Source organism: Stylophora pistillata, chromosome 11, assembly GCF_964205215.1.
Source record: "Stylophora pistillata chromosome 11, jaStyPist1.2, whole genome shotgun sequence".
In the NCBI taxonomy this organism is placed as follows: Eukaryota; Metazoa; Cnidaria; class Anthozoa; order Scleractinia; family Pocilloporidae; genus Stylophora; species Stylophora pistillata.
The window spans coordinates 10,993,277-11,008,813 of NC_142529.1; the positions used below are offsets into that span (position 1 = coordinate 10,993,277).

General features: G+C 38.1%; 1 protein-coding gene across 2 annotated transcripts; it reads left to right on the forward strand.

Moving 5' to 3' along the window:
- Positions 1-67: 67 nt before the first annotated feature.
- On the forward strand, positions 68-14,731 carry LOC148720017 (melanocyte-stimulating hormone receptor-like). Of its 2 annotated transcripts, none has more exons than XM_088739622.1 (2): positions 68-189; positions 12,046-14,731. In XM_088739622.1, the coding sequence occupies exon 2, from the start codon at positions 12,239-12,241 to the stop codon at positions 13,181-13,183; it is 945 nt and encodes a 314-aa protein (XP_088595748.1). In that variant the 5' UTR covers positions 68-189; positions 12,046-12,238; the 3' UTR covers positions 13,184-14,731. The 2 variants fall into 2 exon arrangements, with proteins under 2 accessions (XP_088595748.1, XP_088595749.1); XM_088739623.1 differs by lacking the exon at positions 68-189 and adding an exon at positions 9,846-10,004.
- The last annotated feature ends 806 nt before the right edge of the window (positions 14,732-15,537 follow it).

Below are 15,537 nucleotides of genomic sequence, written 5' to 3' on the forward strand. Positions count from 1 at the left end.
CAGGTGCTCTCACGACAAAAATATCTCCCATTACGCACAGTTACAATTAAAATAAAGGAATAACGAAGCAGCTGAATGTTTTATCAGCGAAATGATGGAGGATATTTCCTAGTATAAATATTTCTCCTCTCTCAAGAAGTGCAGTTTTCCTGGTTCAAATTTCATTTACCATCTCCTTGTCAGATAACGGTAAGTAACATTGTTTCTCTTTTGATGCGCGAGCGCTTGCTTGAAAGTAATTTGTGAAAGCCGCAAAAAAGAGAAAAAAAAAAAAAAAAGGAGAAAATACGAACAAAGCAGCAAACACGTCGTATGTTAATACATTTCTACTTTTTTGGAACAGTTTGCTCCGGAAGATAGAGTTTTTTTCTCATGAAATAGCAAGACTATGGTATTAGTGTCGCACATTCGTATGTATGTCCTATGATAAAACTTCTTGGTTTTTTTCTTTCTAATATATAAGATGCTCAGAAAAATAGTTGAGAAGTTTTATCAGCGTAGAGGGTGGTTGTACTCTTTCGTAAAGACAAAAAAAGATGAAAATATCGCGCCACTTAAGGCTTAAAACTACTAATCTGTCATCACTTATGGTTTCGCCGTTTTTTAATTATTTTTTATCACTTAAGAGCGATCTTCTCGACCTTCATTCGAAAGAATTCTTTCTTATAAATTGGTGAATATTTCATGTGCGAATTAAGGTCGAAGAGAGGGTTCTCCTCTGATAACACTGGTATGAAAAATATTTTAGGGGAAATTTCCATATCTTGTTTATGAATTGACTGAATACATCCTGTATCTTGGATCAAGAGAGAATTCCGTAAGCTATATTATTGTAGTCGCAGCGCTCTCGATAAAATTAGTGACATTTACACCTTCGATCGCTGTCCAACGAGTGGCCTGGCCAAACAAAATCAATTTGGCTTGTGCCTACACAAAAAAAAAAAGAGAAGTGGAGAAGAACAACTATTCACCGAAGTGGAGGTGCCTATGTCGCTAGCCACCGATGGTAACACTGCAGAGGGAATTGTTGTTTTAGCATCTACTAAAACAATAAGATAATATAGCACAAAAAGATGATTTCAAAAATTTTATTCCTGCGACGATTACAATATTATCTGGCGCAAATCCTGCACGAAAATGCTCGGAGGTGAATAGCAAAGGATATTCGAAGTTTGATTAGCAAAGTAGAGCGCGCCTTTAACGCCATTCATTATTTTAGTATATATTTAGTCAAATCCACCCTTTAGTGGAACAATCTAGGGAGTTTTAAGGAATCTTATTCACTGGTATCAGTGAGAAATTAAATCCTCGCACAGATGATAAATGCAAAACATAGACATACCGATAAGCGTGGCCGAACGCGTGACCAGACTGTTAGTCTAATTGTTAGGGCTGAGATACAGACAAATTGTGACTTTAAAGAGGACATAGATCATTATAGTTGTATCTTGGGTTCTATCCAGTATCGCTGCTTTATGCTACAATTTAGAATACGTGTAAATTTTTTGTGTGGATATATAGTATACCATCCTGCTTAGTTATTTCTATCGCCTCGCACACAAAGACTTTTAGCGCTCTCAGTCGTCATCAGGCTCAAGTACAAGATCATGTTCAACAACAACCGAGCAAAACAAATTCTCTGAACACGGCGTGATACAGAAAGAAGGCTGATAGTTTCTAAAGAAACTGTTTGGGGCTGCGTTGGTGGGGGTAACGAAATAATTTGAATATATCAACAAAGTTAAAATGGTAAATTGGCCACCGTTACGATTATAAAAGCTGACGTTTCGAGCGTTAGCCCTTCGTCGGAGCGAATAGAGGAATTGTGGGTTGTGTGTGCTTTTAAAGGCAGAAAAAGGAGCTACGTGATTGGTTTTCTGCATTTAAAAGCACACACAACCCACAAGTCCTCTATTGGCTCCGACGAAGGGCTAACGCTCGAAACGTCAGCTTTTATAATCGTAACGGTGGCCAATTAACCATTTCAACTTTGTTGATATATTCAAATTATTGTGATAAAGAAAGGCAGTGTAAAATGCACTGTAGGTAGATATTGTGCTCATCTACACTAAGAAATCTTCAGCGTCCCAAATTATCAGCAGACGGGAAGTGCTTCTTTTTCTAATTTCTTTTATAACTCAACGTTAGACTCGTTTCTTTACTGCTGGAAGATTAGTGAAATAACACAAGTTGTGAAACAGACAATCAGAGAAGCACTTTTCTGTGCATGACGTTTGAAATAATTTTATGTGATTGCAAGAGAAGCAGTCGTGCTTTAATAAGTCTAGTGTACTTAATTGCATCACACGGCTAACAACTGAAGAAAAGTTAGAAACAACTGTTTTTAGGAAATTTATCAGAGAAACATCAACTCGACAACATTTTTTAGGTAATAAGTATTTTCAGGTGATAAACACCCTCCTCCCTTCATTATCAAAGATAGTTTGCTGAAAAAAGCAAAGGGGAAGGAATTTTTCTATCGTGCATGATGTTGGAGAATAAAAATTTTAGATCAATGGAGAGGCCTTTTAGAGTATATAGACGGAAGGATATGTCAAAGTGTTGCCTCTTCCACAATTCTTTCAAGACCAGTAACTAAACTGTGTTTCTTGGAAGGAGAAAAGAAAGCTTAAATAGGGAAACTGAACCTGTTGTTAAGAAGAATACAATGGAATTGAAAATCCATGGTGTAAAAGGATGGACTTGCTCTCATGTCGGACCATAGTTACGTTAAGTAATGAACTGTGGACTTTAGAGGTTATTTTTTTTTTATCGGTTCTGTCGTTCTTCTTTGTTGTTTGTAACTAGTGTAAATAGTTCTCGCCTCGATACTTCAGTTCTTTATTTATTAGTTTGTATTTTTTCGTGCTGTTAAAATGTAAATTAAGTTTGTCAGCGTTGTTTTATGTAATCGCCTTTGAGTATTGGGTAACCTTGTTTAGACTATTTTTTTAGCCTTTATCTGTTATATAACGCCGTAGTTTGTAAATTTCATTCAGTCATCGCTATTCCGGAGTGCCGTACAGATCTTGTAAGTAGTTACGCATTCGTTTCTATTTTCCTGTTTTTTTTTTTTTTTTTTTTTAATTCATTTCGTTGTATTTCAGTCTCCTTGGGTTTAAGTTCGCATTGTTAATTCTGTATTTACTATGTTATGTACAAGTGAATCGTTGGGATTAAAGGAACGAATTCAAACTGTGACGGTTTGTCAGTAACACTTGACTTCACAGGAAGATCGTTTAAACTTTTGTTTCGTTGTTTGGCTACAACTGATCTGGTGGTTGGTATTGTTGCCCAGCTTCTTTAACTTAACATGTGCAAGTGACAAAACTTCTTTTTGCATGAAAAATTAGACTATTGTTTTAGCCTTTATCTGTGACGGATTGTCAGTAACACTTGCCTTCATCGGCAGACCGTTTAAACTTTTGTTTCGTTGTTTGGCTACAACTGATCTGGTGGTTGGTGTTGTTGCCCAGCTTCTCTAACTTAACATGAGCAAGCGACAAAACTTCTTCTAATATTAATAAGCATTATGCTTAAAAATAAAAACGATATTGCTTGAAAAATATTGTTGACTCTTGAAAATATGTAAAGCATCCAGTTTGTCGCTGGTGTATGTTTAAGTCTTCTTCAAGTCTTATTGATTCTATGTCCACCACTTCCAAGCGAGTAACTATTCCAAATTGTCGTTTTTGAAATTCATAATTAACCACATGTAGAAAAAGAAAACTAGGACAATATCCAGCCATCTCGACCACACGCTTGGTCAATAACGCATATTAATTCCCTTTTCGTGAGCAGTTACATGGCCGATGTCTTTGTGTTTGTCGACGAAATTAACTTTCAATACTTATTTGTACTGAAATTTCACTTTCCTAGTCGAAATATAAAATGCTAAATGCAGCCCACATTTGATTAGCTCGTAGTAGAGCTGCAGTCGCCACTCAGAATAATCCAAAAGAATGTAATAGGAAGTTTCCGGAGATAGTAAGAACTCCTGTATAATAATGAAAAAAATTGCTGTATGTTTTAAGCTATTGCATCACTCGTTTCGCGTGTCTTACAGCTATTTTGATTCCCAGTCGATTAATGAAATAACGGGATATGTACGCTTTCATACCTAAAGCACCTGACAAGTAAACGTCTTTGGAGATTAATGTCAAGGAAGTGCGGTTTCAACAATCGTTCCTGAGTGCGTGCCGTCTAGAGAAAATATTTCTCAATGCAATCACAGATAACCTGCAGGAAAAAGAAATAGAATACAGAACAATGACTTCGTCTCGGTCCACAAAAACGCACAAAAATAACTCGGTCAATATCCAGCCATCTTGACCTGACGCGTGGTCAATAACGAAGAGGATTATCGAATTGAAATAGAACTCAAGGGTCATTTGCGAAAAGGAAATACAGATGCAACGGACTTTCAAATCTGAAATTCATTGTAACGAGGAAAAAGAATTTCGAATGAAAAAAACAACTAAGAGATTTTTAACACAAACTGGTCGCAGTATACCTAATATGTCGCTGCTGTCTTTTCAATTTGTCTCCAAGTTTTGTTGATTCTATGTCAGTCATTTCCGAGCGATCGACTATCCCTTACTTTCACTTCTTTTAAGGCTTTTTAACAGTATTTTTTTTATAGTTCAGTATTGACTAAAACAATTGGGGGAATAGTTTCATTTAGTTATTGACTCTAAAATGACATCATAACGAAATAAAACTCCTTATGTCATCATTTTAAAAAACAATGACATAAACGCCATATTTGATCACCCTATACAGTATTTGTGCACCGGCATATTTATACTACTTTGCCGGATTATTTCACTGGCCTCGTTCAGAAAGAGTTTTTGCACTCTCAGGCATCATCATACTCAAGTACACGATCATATTCAACAACATTCGAGCCAACCAAATGTACTAAACATGGTGCGATATAGAAAGGCAGTGCACAGTACACGGTGGGTACAGTTAGCATTGATTATTTGTTATGCGCCATTCTTTATTGTACTGTTAATGGCAATCTTTCATAATGGAATATCTTCATCACACTTGTTCATCATATTGAAAGTAACAATTGTCTTAGTCTCCTTTAATTCAACGTTAAATCCGTTTCTTTACTGCTGGAAGATTAGTGAAGTAAGACAAGCAGTAAAGCAGACAATCAGACAAGCACTTTGCAGTCCATGGAGTTAGATCGCTCGTAGCTACACTCGAATGAATATTTTTAAAGCTGAGTCATACAGTCACGATTATTACCTGCTGTAGAGAACGCTTGTCCGATATTTTATTGGATAGGAAGAAATAAGAAACGTAAGTTGAATGTTTAAACACAGTCTTTAACACTTATGAATTCTAGAGATGTAAAATACTAATGGTGAACTATGTGTAGATGAGCGGACAGAATAAAACGGAGCATTACGAGCTCTTCTAGTCAGAGTTTTTTTTTACTGGGTCTTTTTATTTACGGAATTGCAATAACGACTTATCGTCTTCGCTCAGCTATAGACTCATTTTTACTTGAGAGGAGGGAGTTTCAAAGTAGACAGGGACAGATGTCTGTGCGTTTCACTGTTGATGCTAATTTATCAATCTGGGGTTGCGAATTAGACGGATTGAGAATTACTACACAACTTTTTCCATTCCAAATTTAATTCAAAGCTTTTGTAATACGTTGGCATCTGTAACAAAAAAAGAAAAAGAAAACATTCATAATAGTTTGATGCATTTAGAGATGTCTCATTTCCAATTCTCTTTCATAGACCAAGTAAAGTGACCATCTTGAACTTTTTGTTTCCATGAGTTTTTCAATGGCTGATAATGATTCTCAACTACGTACAAATAATATGGACGCTTGATTAGCACACTGCCAAAACTGAAAAACTCATTAAGGTAGAGGGGGACAATTTTCGGCCTTTAAAATAGCAATACCACAGATGCCTCTTTTTTCCCTCTTCTCGCTATTTCATACCTAAGGCACCTGACAAGTCCAAAAAAAACTGGGCAGTTAATGTAATAGAAATATTTGACATAAAATTCCGGAAAAATGAAAATGGATTGATCTGAAAGGAAACTTTGTAAGAACCGGTGAAAATTAAGTAACAAAACATCTTCAAATATTAATAAGCATTGTGTTTAATTTGAAAGGGAAAAACAATTACAACGATTACAGCATTATAACACTTTTCTAGCGTTTGACATCATACTGTAAATATTTTATTCATCTACTTGTCTGTTATATAATCCCAATAACGTAGCTTCATTTTCTGCCTTTAAAAGCACACAACCCACAATTCCTCTATTCGCTCCGACGAAGGGCTAACGCTCGAAACGTCAGCTTTTGTAATCGTTACGGTGGCCAATTTACCATTTTAACTTTGTTGATATATCCAAATTATTTCGTTACTCCCACCGACGCAGCCCCAAACAGTTTCTTTCGAAACTATCAGCCTTTATTGATTTGTTATATAATTACTCACGTTCTGTTACGCATTGATTGAAGATGGCATAAGCATGCCAAAACTTGTCTCTCAAAAAAGTTGTTTATTTCTTACAATATTTATCATACTTGCTACTATTACGACCTTATAAAAACGATATTGCATGAAAAATGTTGTCGACTGTTGAAAATATTTAATATATCCGGTTTCACTTTGGTGCATGTTTAAGTTGTCGACGACAAGTTTTCTTGGTTCTCTGTCTACCACTTCCGAGCGATGAACTGTCCCTAACTTTCGCTTGTTTTTTCTTTTAACTGTCGTTGTTGCAAAGCTTTATCGAAATTTATAATTAACCACAACGCAGTAGAGATATTTTTCTCTAAATTATCGGCACAAAGGTATGGCAGTTAGCTCAATGTACTGCTTCGTTTGTCCCTCTAAAGACTGAGAAAAGTCAGTTTCCTTATCATATCGTCAAACAAGAATGCAGCTGGCCGATGACTTCCTGTTTGCTAAGGGAATTAAATGTCAGTGCTAATTTGAAGAAACAGCTACAAAGAAAACGAAAAATATAGATTTATCTCGACAACGAATTTCACTAGGGGTGAAACACAGACCAAAACAATTGTAGAACAGCTATGGTGCCCCTCTTTGGTGGGCTTCAACAACTTGGATCGGCATTTCCTTTCGCAGCGGTCGATATTGAAGGTAATGTATCCACGAGTTGTTCACAGTTTCCTTTAATTTCCCTACTGAGAGATGACCAACAGCTAGGGGTTTAGAGAGGTTACCATGTTCACAGTTTCCTTTCAAACTTAAGGTCGAAGAAAAGTGTCTCCTCTGATCACCCTGCTATGAAAAATATCTTTGGTGAAGTTTCCATATTTTGTCTGTGAACCGAATAAATCATGACATCAGTGTCATAAGTTGTAGCAAGAGCGAAATACTTGAGCTTCATTATTGCAGTGTGATCGACATAGACCACTCGCCGCTGTACAGACTGGTGGTCTGGCGAAAAATAAGTTTTGGCTTGGGGCGACGCAAATAATAGAGAATTGCTGAATAACAAAACTATGTTTGAAACATGTGTCCTAAACCAAGTTCATGGGCAAAAAATAAAAGAGAATTTCTCTCGAAGGGAAGTCGAGAGGATCGCTCTCAGCGAAAGCGGCACGTAACAACTGTTCACTGTGGAGATGGCTATGTCGCTAGCCACCGATGATAACGCTGAGAGAATAAATGTTTAAGAATATACGATGACAATGAGATAATGTAGTACAACAAGATGATTTTAACTCATTTATTCCTGCAACGATTACAATATTGACTGGCACAAATCCTGCGCGAAAATGCACGGTGTTGAATAGCAAAGGTATTCCGAGTTTCATTAACAAATTAGAGCGCGCCTCTAACGCTATAGTCTATTTTAGTATATATTTAGTAAAATCTACCCATTAGTGGAACAATGTATAGAATTTCAAGGACTCCGATAAGCTGCTATTAGTGAGAAATTTGTTCCTCCCACAGATAGTAGTAAGGCTTGCGGCTGTTGTAGATACTCGACTTTTTGGTCAAACTTTTCTTTGAGCTTCTTAGCCGATGAGAAATCGATGTCTTTCAGTAGCCCTCGCATACGGCACTTCATTGACATATGTCGGGAAAATCCCTGAGCATTTTACCTGAGTGCAAGCGAGCTTGGGGTGTCACGAAAACTCACACCCCAAGAACTCAGACGTCAGACCTCAGACCCCGAAAACTCAGACCCCTCGAAAATTCGAGATAAACTCGACTCATGATCACTCCTGGTAATGCCGCGTGTATTTTGACCTTTTGTGTCTTGATCCAACTGAAGCAGCAAAAACAAGGCCGCAAGTTGCACGTTTCGCAAAATCGTCCGATCGTTGAGTATTAAAACATTTTAGAGTGATACAAGACTTCATTTAGCTTAGATTTCCTCCATTTTTTCCGTTAATTTTGAGCTTTTCATTCACAGTTAACTGGATCAAATGCGCTCGCTCCAACACCAAAGTATTAAAATGTGGCGTGATTTTGACGAGCCGAAAGGGACGTTTGTTTACTTTTTTGTACTTCGTTGCACAGATCTTTGTTGTCGCTCTGTTAAAATTCTCAAATATTTTGCGATAATAATGGATACAAACAGAGACTCGGCCCACCAGTCCCTAAACGAAGACAATTTTGCGACCCTTGGGCTAGAGTTCTTAAATGAGGCAGAAAGAGAAAAACAACGGGAAATTAAAGAAGACTCGGCATCAGCGCCGTCACGATTCGCTTCACTGAAGAATCACTATTGATATTATTGTCCGTCTTTCGCGTCGGATTTGTTGCATTATTCCACCAGTTATGTTATAAAACAATTGGTTAATGCTTTATGCTATGCACTATCGAATTATGGAGCACTTCGGAAGCTTGGAGAACACTTCGAGGGGTCTGAGTTTTCGTGACACCCAGCGAGCTTGCCGCGAGTAGTTGCCTCTAACATAAAATAAAACACTCGCGTTATGTGAGCATGACTCAGCCAGTCCAGCTTTGCATCCCAAGCAATGGACTGAAAAAATAGTCCCATCGTTTACGGAAATGACCCAAATGTTCACTAAAGGATACCTACTTGCCGGTGATTATTACAACTGAGGTTACAAATCCCGACACCATTTGATTAAACGCCTCTAGACTCTTGAACGCCTTGAACTGCTTCTTGGTGTAGAAGCTGGTCTCAAGAACGAGGTAACTCAGCAAGTCCGACACTTCCATAGGAGGCAAGCATTTTGGACTGAACTTCTCGGCTGGTATGCTTGCAGGGTCAATCCCGATGACCGAGATCTTTTGCAAACATCTTTCCTTCCAACTCTCTAAGCTTTCGGCATACTCAGAGAGCACTGGGATACCTTAAGATGAATGCCAGATACTTTTATCGCTTTTTTCTTTCTGGATATTCATGTGGTTGGCGAAATAATACGGCGATAAGAGAGAGGGCTTCACTATAGAAATCAACTAATTATTCATAAATTTGAAACCCGAGGGACACCAACATGGCGGACACTAACTTCAGCAAAGCTTGTGACGTCACGTGAAACCCAAGAATAGACGGAAGGATATGTCAAAGCTTTACCTGTTCCAAAGAAATCGTTATGAAGTTACATTTGATAACGGGTAATTTCACGAACTGCCGCATGGTAAGAAGTTGACATCTTTTGTGACAAAACAGACATTAGTAATCATATTTTAATGAGTGAAAGTTGCTGAGGAGTTTCTGTGTAAATGTTATTAAGGAGATGAAGTTTAGGTGATCGTGGCTTGGCAGGTGCTGTGAAGACAAAAATATATCTCGTGACATACCGTTATAAGTAATCAGGCGAAAAAACGAAACAAATGTTTATTAAGTAACGAAGTGATGGGAAATATGATTAATCTGATGAAAGTAAATTTTGGGTGATCCAGGATAGGAAAGGACTCTCAAGACTAAATGTTTCCATTGGAATCACATTTGACCTGAGGGAAAAAAACAGTGAAGAATAATGGTGACAACAAATCTAACCGGTGATAAAGGTAGAGCACAGACTTTATTTATTGATCTTCAGTACTCCCCTTCTTTGGAAGATGGGAAATGGCAGAAGGCTAAGTTCACTTTAACCCAAAGTTAAATCGGTTCTTTACTGCTGGAAGGTTAGTGAAGTCCGATATGTTATTGGAAAAGTTTGTAAACCCCTCGCCTGCGCCTCGTGGTTCATAAATTTTTCTGGGGTTCTCCCAACATCCTGCGTGGCTTATCAGCGGTAAACCGATAGAAGGTGCGGTTCACTCATCAATTGTACTCTCATCTTTACTCCTCCTCGCAATATGAATGCGCTGGATAAAATTTCAAAGAGTAATTTAAAAGAGTTGTTAGAGGTATTCTGCATTCGATAAAACAATTTCCACTCTTTTCTCCGGCTAATTAAAAGAAAGCGCTTGGCGTTGACACCGTACTGCCACACGTGCTGGCAAAATAGTACAAGAGAGTTGTTCAAGGTATTTTTGTTGTACGAAAAGATATCAATATTGTTTTCTAAAGGAAAGCGTTTGGTGCTGACGCCATATTGCCAAGCAAGCTGATTCAGTTTTGGTCTCGAATTTCTTTGGTTATTTGTCCAACAGTCTATGAATACATATGATGTACGATCCTCGCAGTAGATAGCGCTATTTAAGCAATAGCGAAAATCCCGTTATTACAAAATAACATCCCGTTATTAGATGCATATGATACATCATATGCATCTAATACCGCAGTTCAAAATATATGAACTTCATATATTTCATTGTATCGCATTTATCACTTTCACGGGTTTATTACGAATCAACTTAACGGCCTGCTCCCAGTTGGCTTGTTGGCTCAATTGGTAGAGCGCTGCACTAGTATCGCAGAGGTCAGTGGTTCGAATCCCGTACAGGCTTGATTTTTTTCAGGTCTGATTTTCGCTATTGCTTAAATAGCGCTATCTACTGCGAGGATCGTACATCATATGCATCTAATACCGCAGTTCAAAATATATGAACTTCATATATTTCATTGTATCTCAGTCTATGAATATATACGTAAAGATGGATACAGATCCATGCATCTGTATAAAAAGGGTGGATTGAAAATGAAAAAAGGGTAAAATGGTAAAAAGTGACATCCGAACGAAAAGGAAAAAAATAGTTTGATACAAGTTAAAAGCGTGGTCTCAAAATGAGGCCAGGTGCTAAGGCCTAGCCGTTGCAATACAATTAATTCTCAGCCTCCTTAATTTTCGTAACGCCCCCAAACTGCCTGTTCCCTCCAAAATCCGCCTGTTACGCACTCTTAGTCAACGACGTCCGGGTTGCTCGCGTTATTGCGAGGCTCAGTACCTTGTATAATTGTATTGCTGGCAGACCCCGTAGGCAAGATGAAGCGAACCCTGTGTTCTGATTAGCTACCAGAGCAGGCAAGATGGGCCCATCTTGCCCGCTCTGGATTGCCCGCTTTAATCCAACGCAAGAGACAAAAGCGTGTGGAGCGGACTTAAAAATCTCGTAACTTCTGGACAACGTCTAAGATAAAAACGCAAAAAGCGGCATAGGACAGTGAAAACAAAGCTAAAGTTAAACGAGCATCTTAAGTACTAAGATTTCATTTCACTAATCCAGATATAAAATGCTAATTGCGACCCACATTTGATTGGCTAGTAGTTAAGCTGCAATCGCCACTCGGAATAAGCAAAGAGAAGTTGATAGAACAATTAAAGAGGTAGTAAGAACTCATTAACAAGAATTAAAAAAAAACGCTGCATTTTTTAAGCGATGACATCACTCGATTCGCGTGTCGTGCATCTATTTTGATTCCCCCCCATCCAATGAATGAATGATTTAAGGGGATATAACGTTAACCTCTTGTTTATTTTCAACTTCCTGAGGCTGATTATGATTAGTGTCTAAGCTTCACACAAATGATATGGACAATTGATTAGCACCCTATCAACTGAAGTTTATCCTGGTAAAGAGGGAATTTTTTTTTTACCGCGCGCAATGTTAAACGAAATTTTAAATTTTCTCTAAATCTGCCTCTTATTTCTATTTCATACGTTAGGCGCCTGACAAGTTCACAACAGACAATTTTCTCACGCCCTGCTAAATGAGGAAAAGGTGACGAGGAAGTCTTTCGAGATAAATGTCAAAGAAGTCCGGTTTCAGCAATCGTGGCTGGGTGTGTGCGTTTAGACAAAATATTTCTCGTTGTAATCACAGATAACCTGCAAGAAAAAAAAGTCCAACACAGAATAATGTCGACGACAAATTTCACAAGAGGTGTAACACTGACGAAAACATGTTTCCCTTCAAGCCCTTTGGTGGGTGGGCCTCCACCAAATGTAGTCTCTTACGCAGCAGTTAATCTTCTCCTCTCCATTACAGCGTTTCTTGGAAATTCTCTCATTCTTGTCGCCCTTCACAAGGAATCTTCCCTTCATCGACCGTCCAAACTCTTGTATCGATGTCTGGCAACAACTGATTTGCTGGTAGGTCTTGTTTGCCAGCCTCTCCATGCTACTTTATTGATATCCTTCGTTCTCGAACACTGGGGTGTTTGTCGATACATAGCCTATGTAAACCCCACAACAACCCTTGGCTTATGTACGGTGTCTCTATTGACGATGACAGCCATAAGCGTGGACAGACTTCTTGCACTGCTGTTGGGGCTGAGATACAGACAAATCGTAACTTTGAAGCGCACCTATATCATTGTCGCTGCCATTTGGGCTTTTTCTGTCGTCGCGGTCTTCTTATACCTCAAAATTGATTATCGTATAGTGTACTTGTGGAGTGGCACAATTGTACTACTTTGCCTGATTATTTCACTGGCCTCGTATACAAAGATTTTTTGCACTCTCAGGTATCATCATACTCAAGTACACGATCCTGTTCAACAACAGCCGAGCCAACCAAATGCACTGAACATGGCGCGATACAGAAAGGCGGTGCACAGTGCACTGTGGGTGCAGTTAGGATTAATTGTTTGTTATGCGCCATCCTCTATGATTGTATTGTTATTGGCAATCGCTCATAATGGTATATCTTCGTCACACTTGTTCAACATAGTGGAATTAACATCTGTCTTAGTCTACTTTAATTCAACGTTAAATCCGTTTCTTTACTGCTGGAAGATTGGTGAAGTAAGACAAGCAGTAAAGCAGACAATCAGACAAGCACTTTGCTGTCCATGGAGTTAGATCGCTCGTAGCTACACTTGAATGAAAATTTTCAAAGCTAAGTAATACAGTCACGATTATTACCTGCTGTAGAGAACGCCTGTCCGATATTTTATTGGATAGGAAGAAATAAGAAACGTATAGTGTCTTCTTCATCACAGCGTTTCTTGGAAATTCATTCATTCTTGTTGCCCTTCACAAGGAATCTTCCCTTTATGGAAACTCTTGTATCGTTGTCTAGTAACAACTGATCTGTTAGTTGGTCTTGTTATACAGCCTCTCAATCCTGCTTTTGTGGTATCCTTGGTTCACGAACATTGGGTTATTTGTCAATACGCAAATACTGCAGCCTACATATCAAGCATAGCATTATGTGGGGTTTCTTTGCTGACAATAGCAGCCATCATGATCAGCGAGGACAGACTTCTTGCCCTGTTCTTGGTGCTGAAATAGGGGCAAATTTTTAACTTTAACGCGTACCTTTATCATTGTAGCTACTTTTTGGATTTTTTGTCTTGTCGAGGTCTCTTTAAACACCATAATTGATCATCATATAACGTATTTGTGGAACTGGATATTTAAACCACTATGCCTGATTGTTTCACTGGCCTCAGACTCAAGTAGACGATCATGTTGAACAACCGCCGAGGCAACTAAATGCACTAAACATGGCGCGATACAGAAAGGCAGTGCGCAGTACACTGTGAATGCAGTTAGTGTTAGTTTTTTATGCGCAATTTTTTTATATTGGCAATTGTGATCACTCTTGGAAAAACATATTCATCGCGCTTAAGTGTCCTAAGAAGAATAACAATTGTCTTTAGTTAGTTCACTTTAACTCGACGTTAAATCCGTTTCTTAATTGCTGGAAGATTAGTGAAGTAAGACAAGCAGCAAAGCTGACAATCAGATAAGCACTTTGCTTTCCATGGAGTTAGATCCCTCGTTGGCTTCACTCGAGGGGATAATTTTAAAGCTGAGTGATACGGTCACGATTATCACCAGCCATAGAGAACGCTTGTCAGATCTGTTACTGGATAGGAAGAAAGAACAAACTTAAGTAAGATCTTTGTACATAGTCTATAACATTAGAGATGTAAACAATGATGTGAACAATATATAAATGAGCTTATAGAATAAAACGGACCACTACCAGTTCTTACACTCTGAGTCCTTCTCACTGGATCTTTCTATATTCCGAAATTGAAAATAACGACTTATCTTTTTCACTCAGCTACAAATGGATTTCTACTTGAGATGGAGTAGTTTCAAATAAATTGTAAAATAACAATACTCTCACAAATGCCTGCGTGTCTGACTCTTGATGTGGACTAGCACGAATGGTTTTTATGTTCCTTTCTAGTCCTTCCCACTGCAAAACGTAATGTAGTGAAAATTGACTATATTAAATTAAACTAATTAAATTTTTACGACATGAAACTTTACCGATAAAACAAACAAGTTGTGTTGCACAGCAGACTCTCCCATCTAATCTAAGGCTTTTGAGAAGACAGAGCCAGATTACAAAGTCTTACTTAAATTGCTTTTACTAACTTTACTCTCTAATTGCAATGAAATCTTAATAGAAATGGAATTGGCATGTGTGTTACTATTATACCATTTTATGGGCGCATTTTTACGGAGTAAAGGCATATGAAGAAGTCATATGGTAAATTTTGCTAATGAAATTAGAATCAAATAACCTTTCAGCGAATTTTGATAAATCGCAAATATATATCCATTGATTTCCGACCGCAGTTTATGAATTCTTTGTTGACTTGAGTATTAGGACGTTGCGTCAAAAGGAACTTTGTCAATCGAACCAGATAATGAAAACAACATTATTCCAATTACCTACAGCTTGCTTCTTAACTGAACATTTTCTTATCTCGTTAACCAAATGGATTTTGGTTAAGGGTTTTTAAGAGCGAATGTTTGAATTGACTGAGTGAAAATCGAAAAATGTGGTACATGATCGAAAAGTTGAAAACCTTGATAATTTGCCCAGAGATACCTTATAGCGAACTTAGAAACGTGGTTAGGTTTTCGTTCCCAGACTTGCTTCTTTATCCGAGAAAATTTAAGAAAACTGAAACGAGAGTCGGTAGCCGTAAAACGGCGGAAGTCAGTGCCCCGAGTGGAGGCAAACGAACTTTGCCCATGAAAAGCGCAACAGAAAGCAAGCTCGTATCTATTTGACAAATTTTCAAAGGAGGGATTGAGGAATGGCTTAAGTCTAAAAGTGTAGTAGTTAAAAGAGAGGCTTCCGATTGGTTAACCGTAACCTCTGGTGTCCCATAGGGTTCTTTGTTGGGACCATTATTCTTCATAGAATCGCATAGCTTAAGGCAAACACGCCCTCTGATTGGTCAATA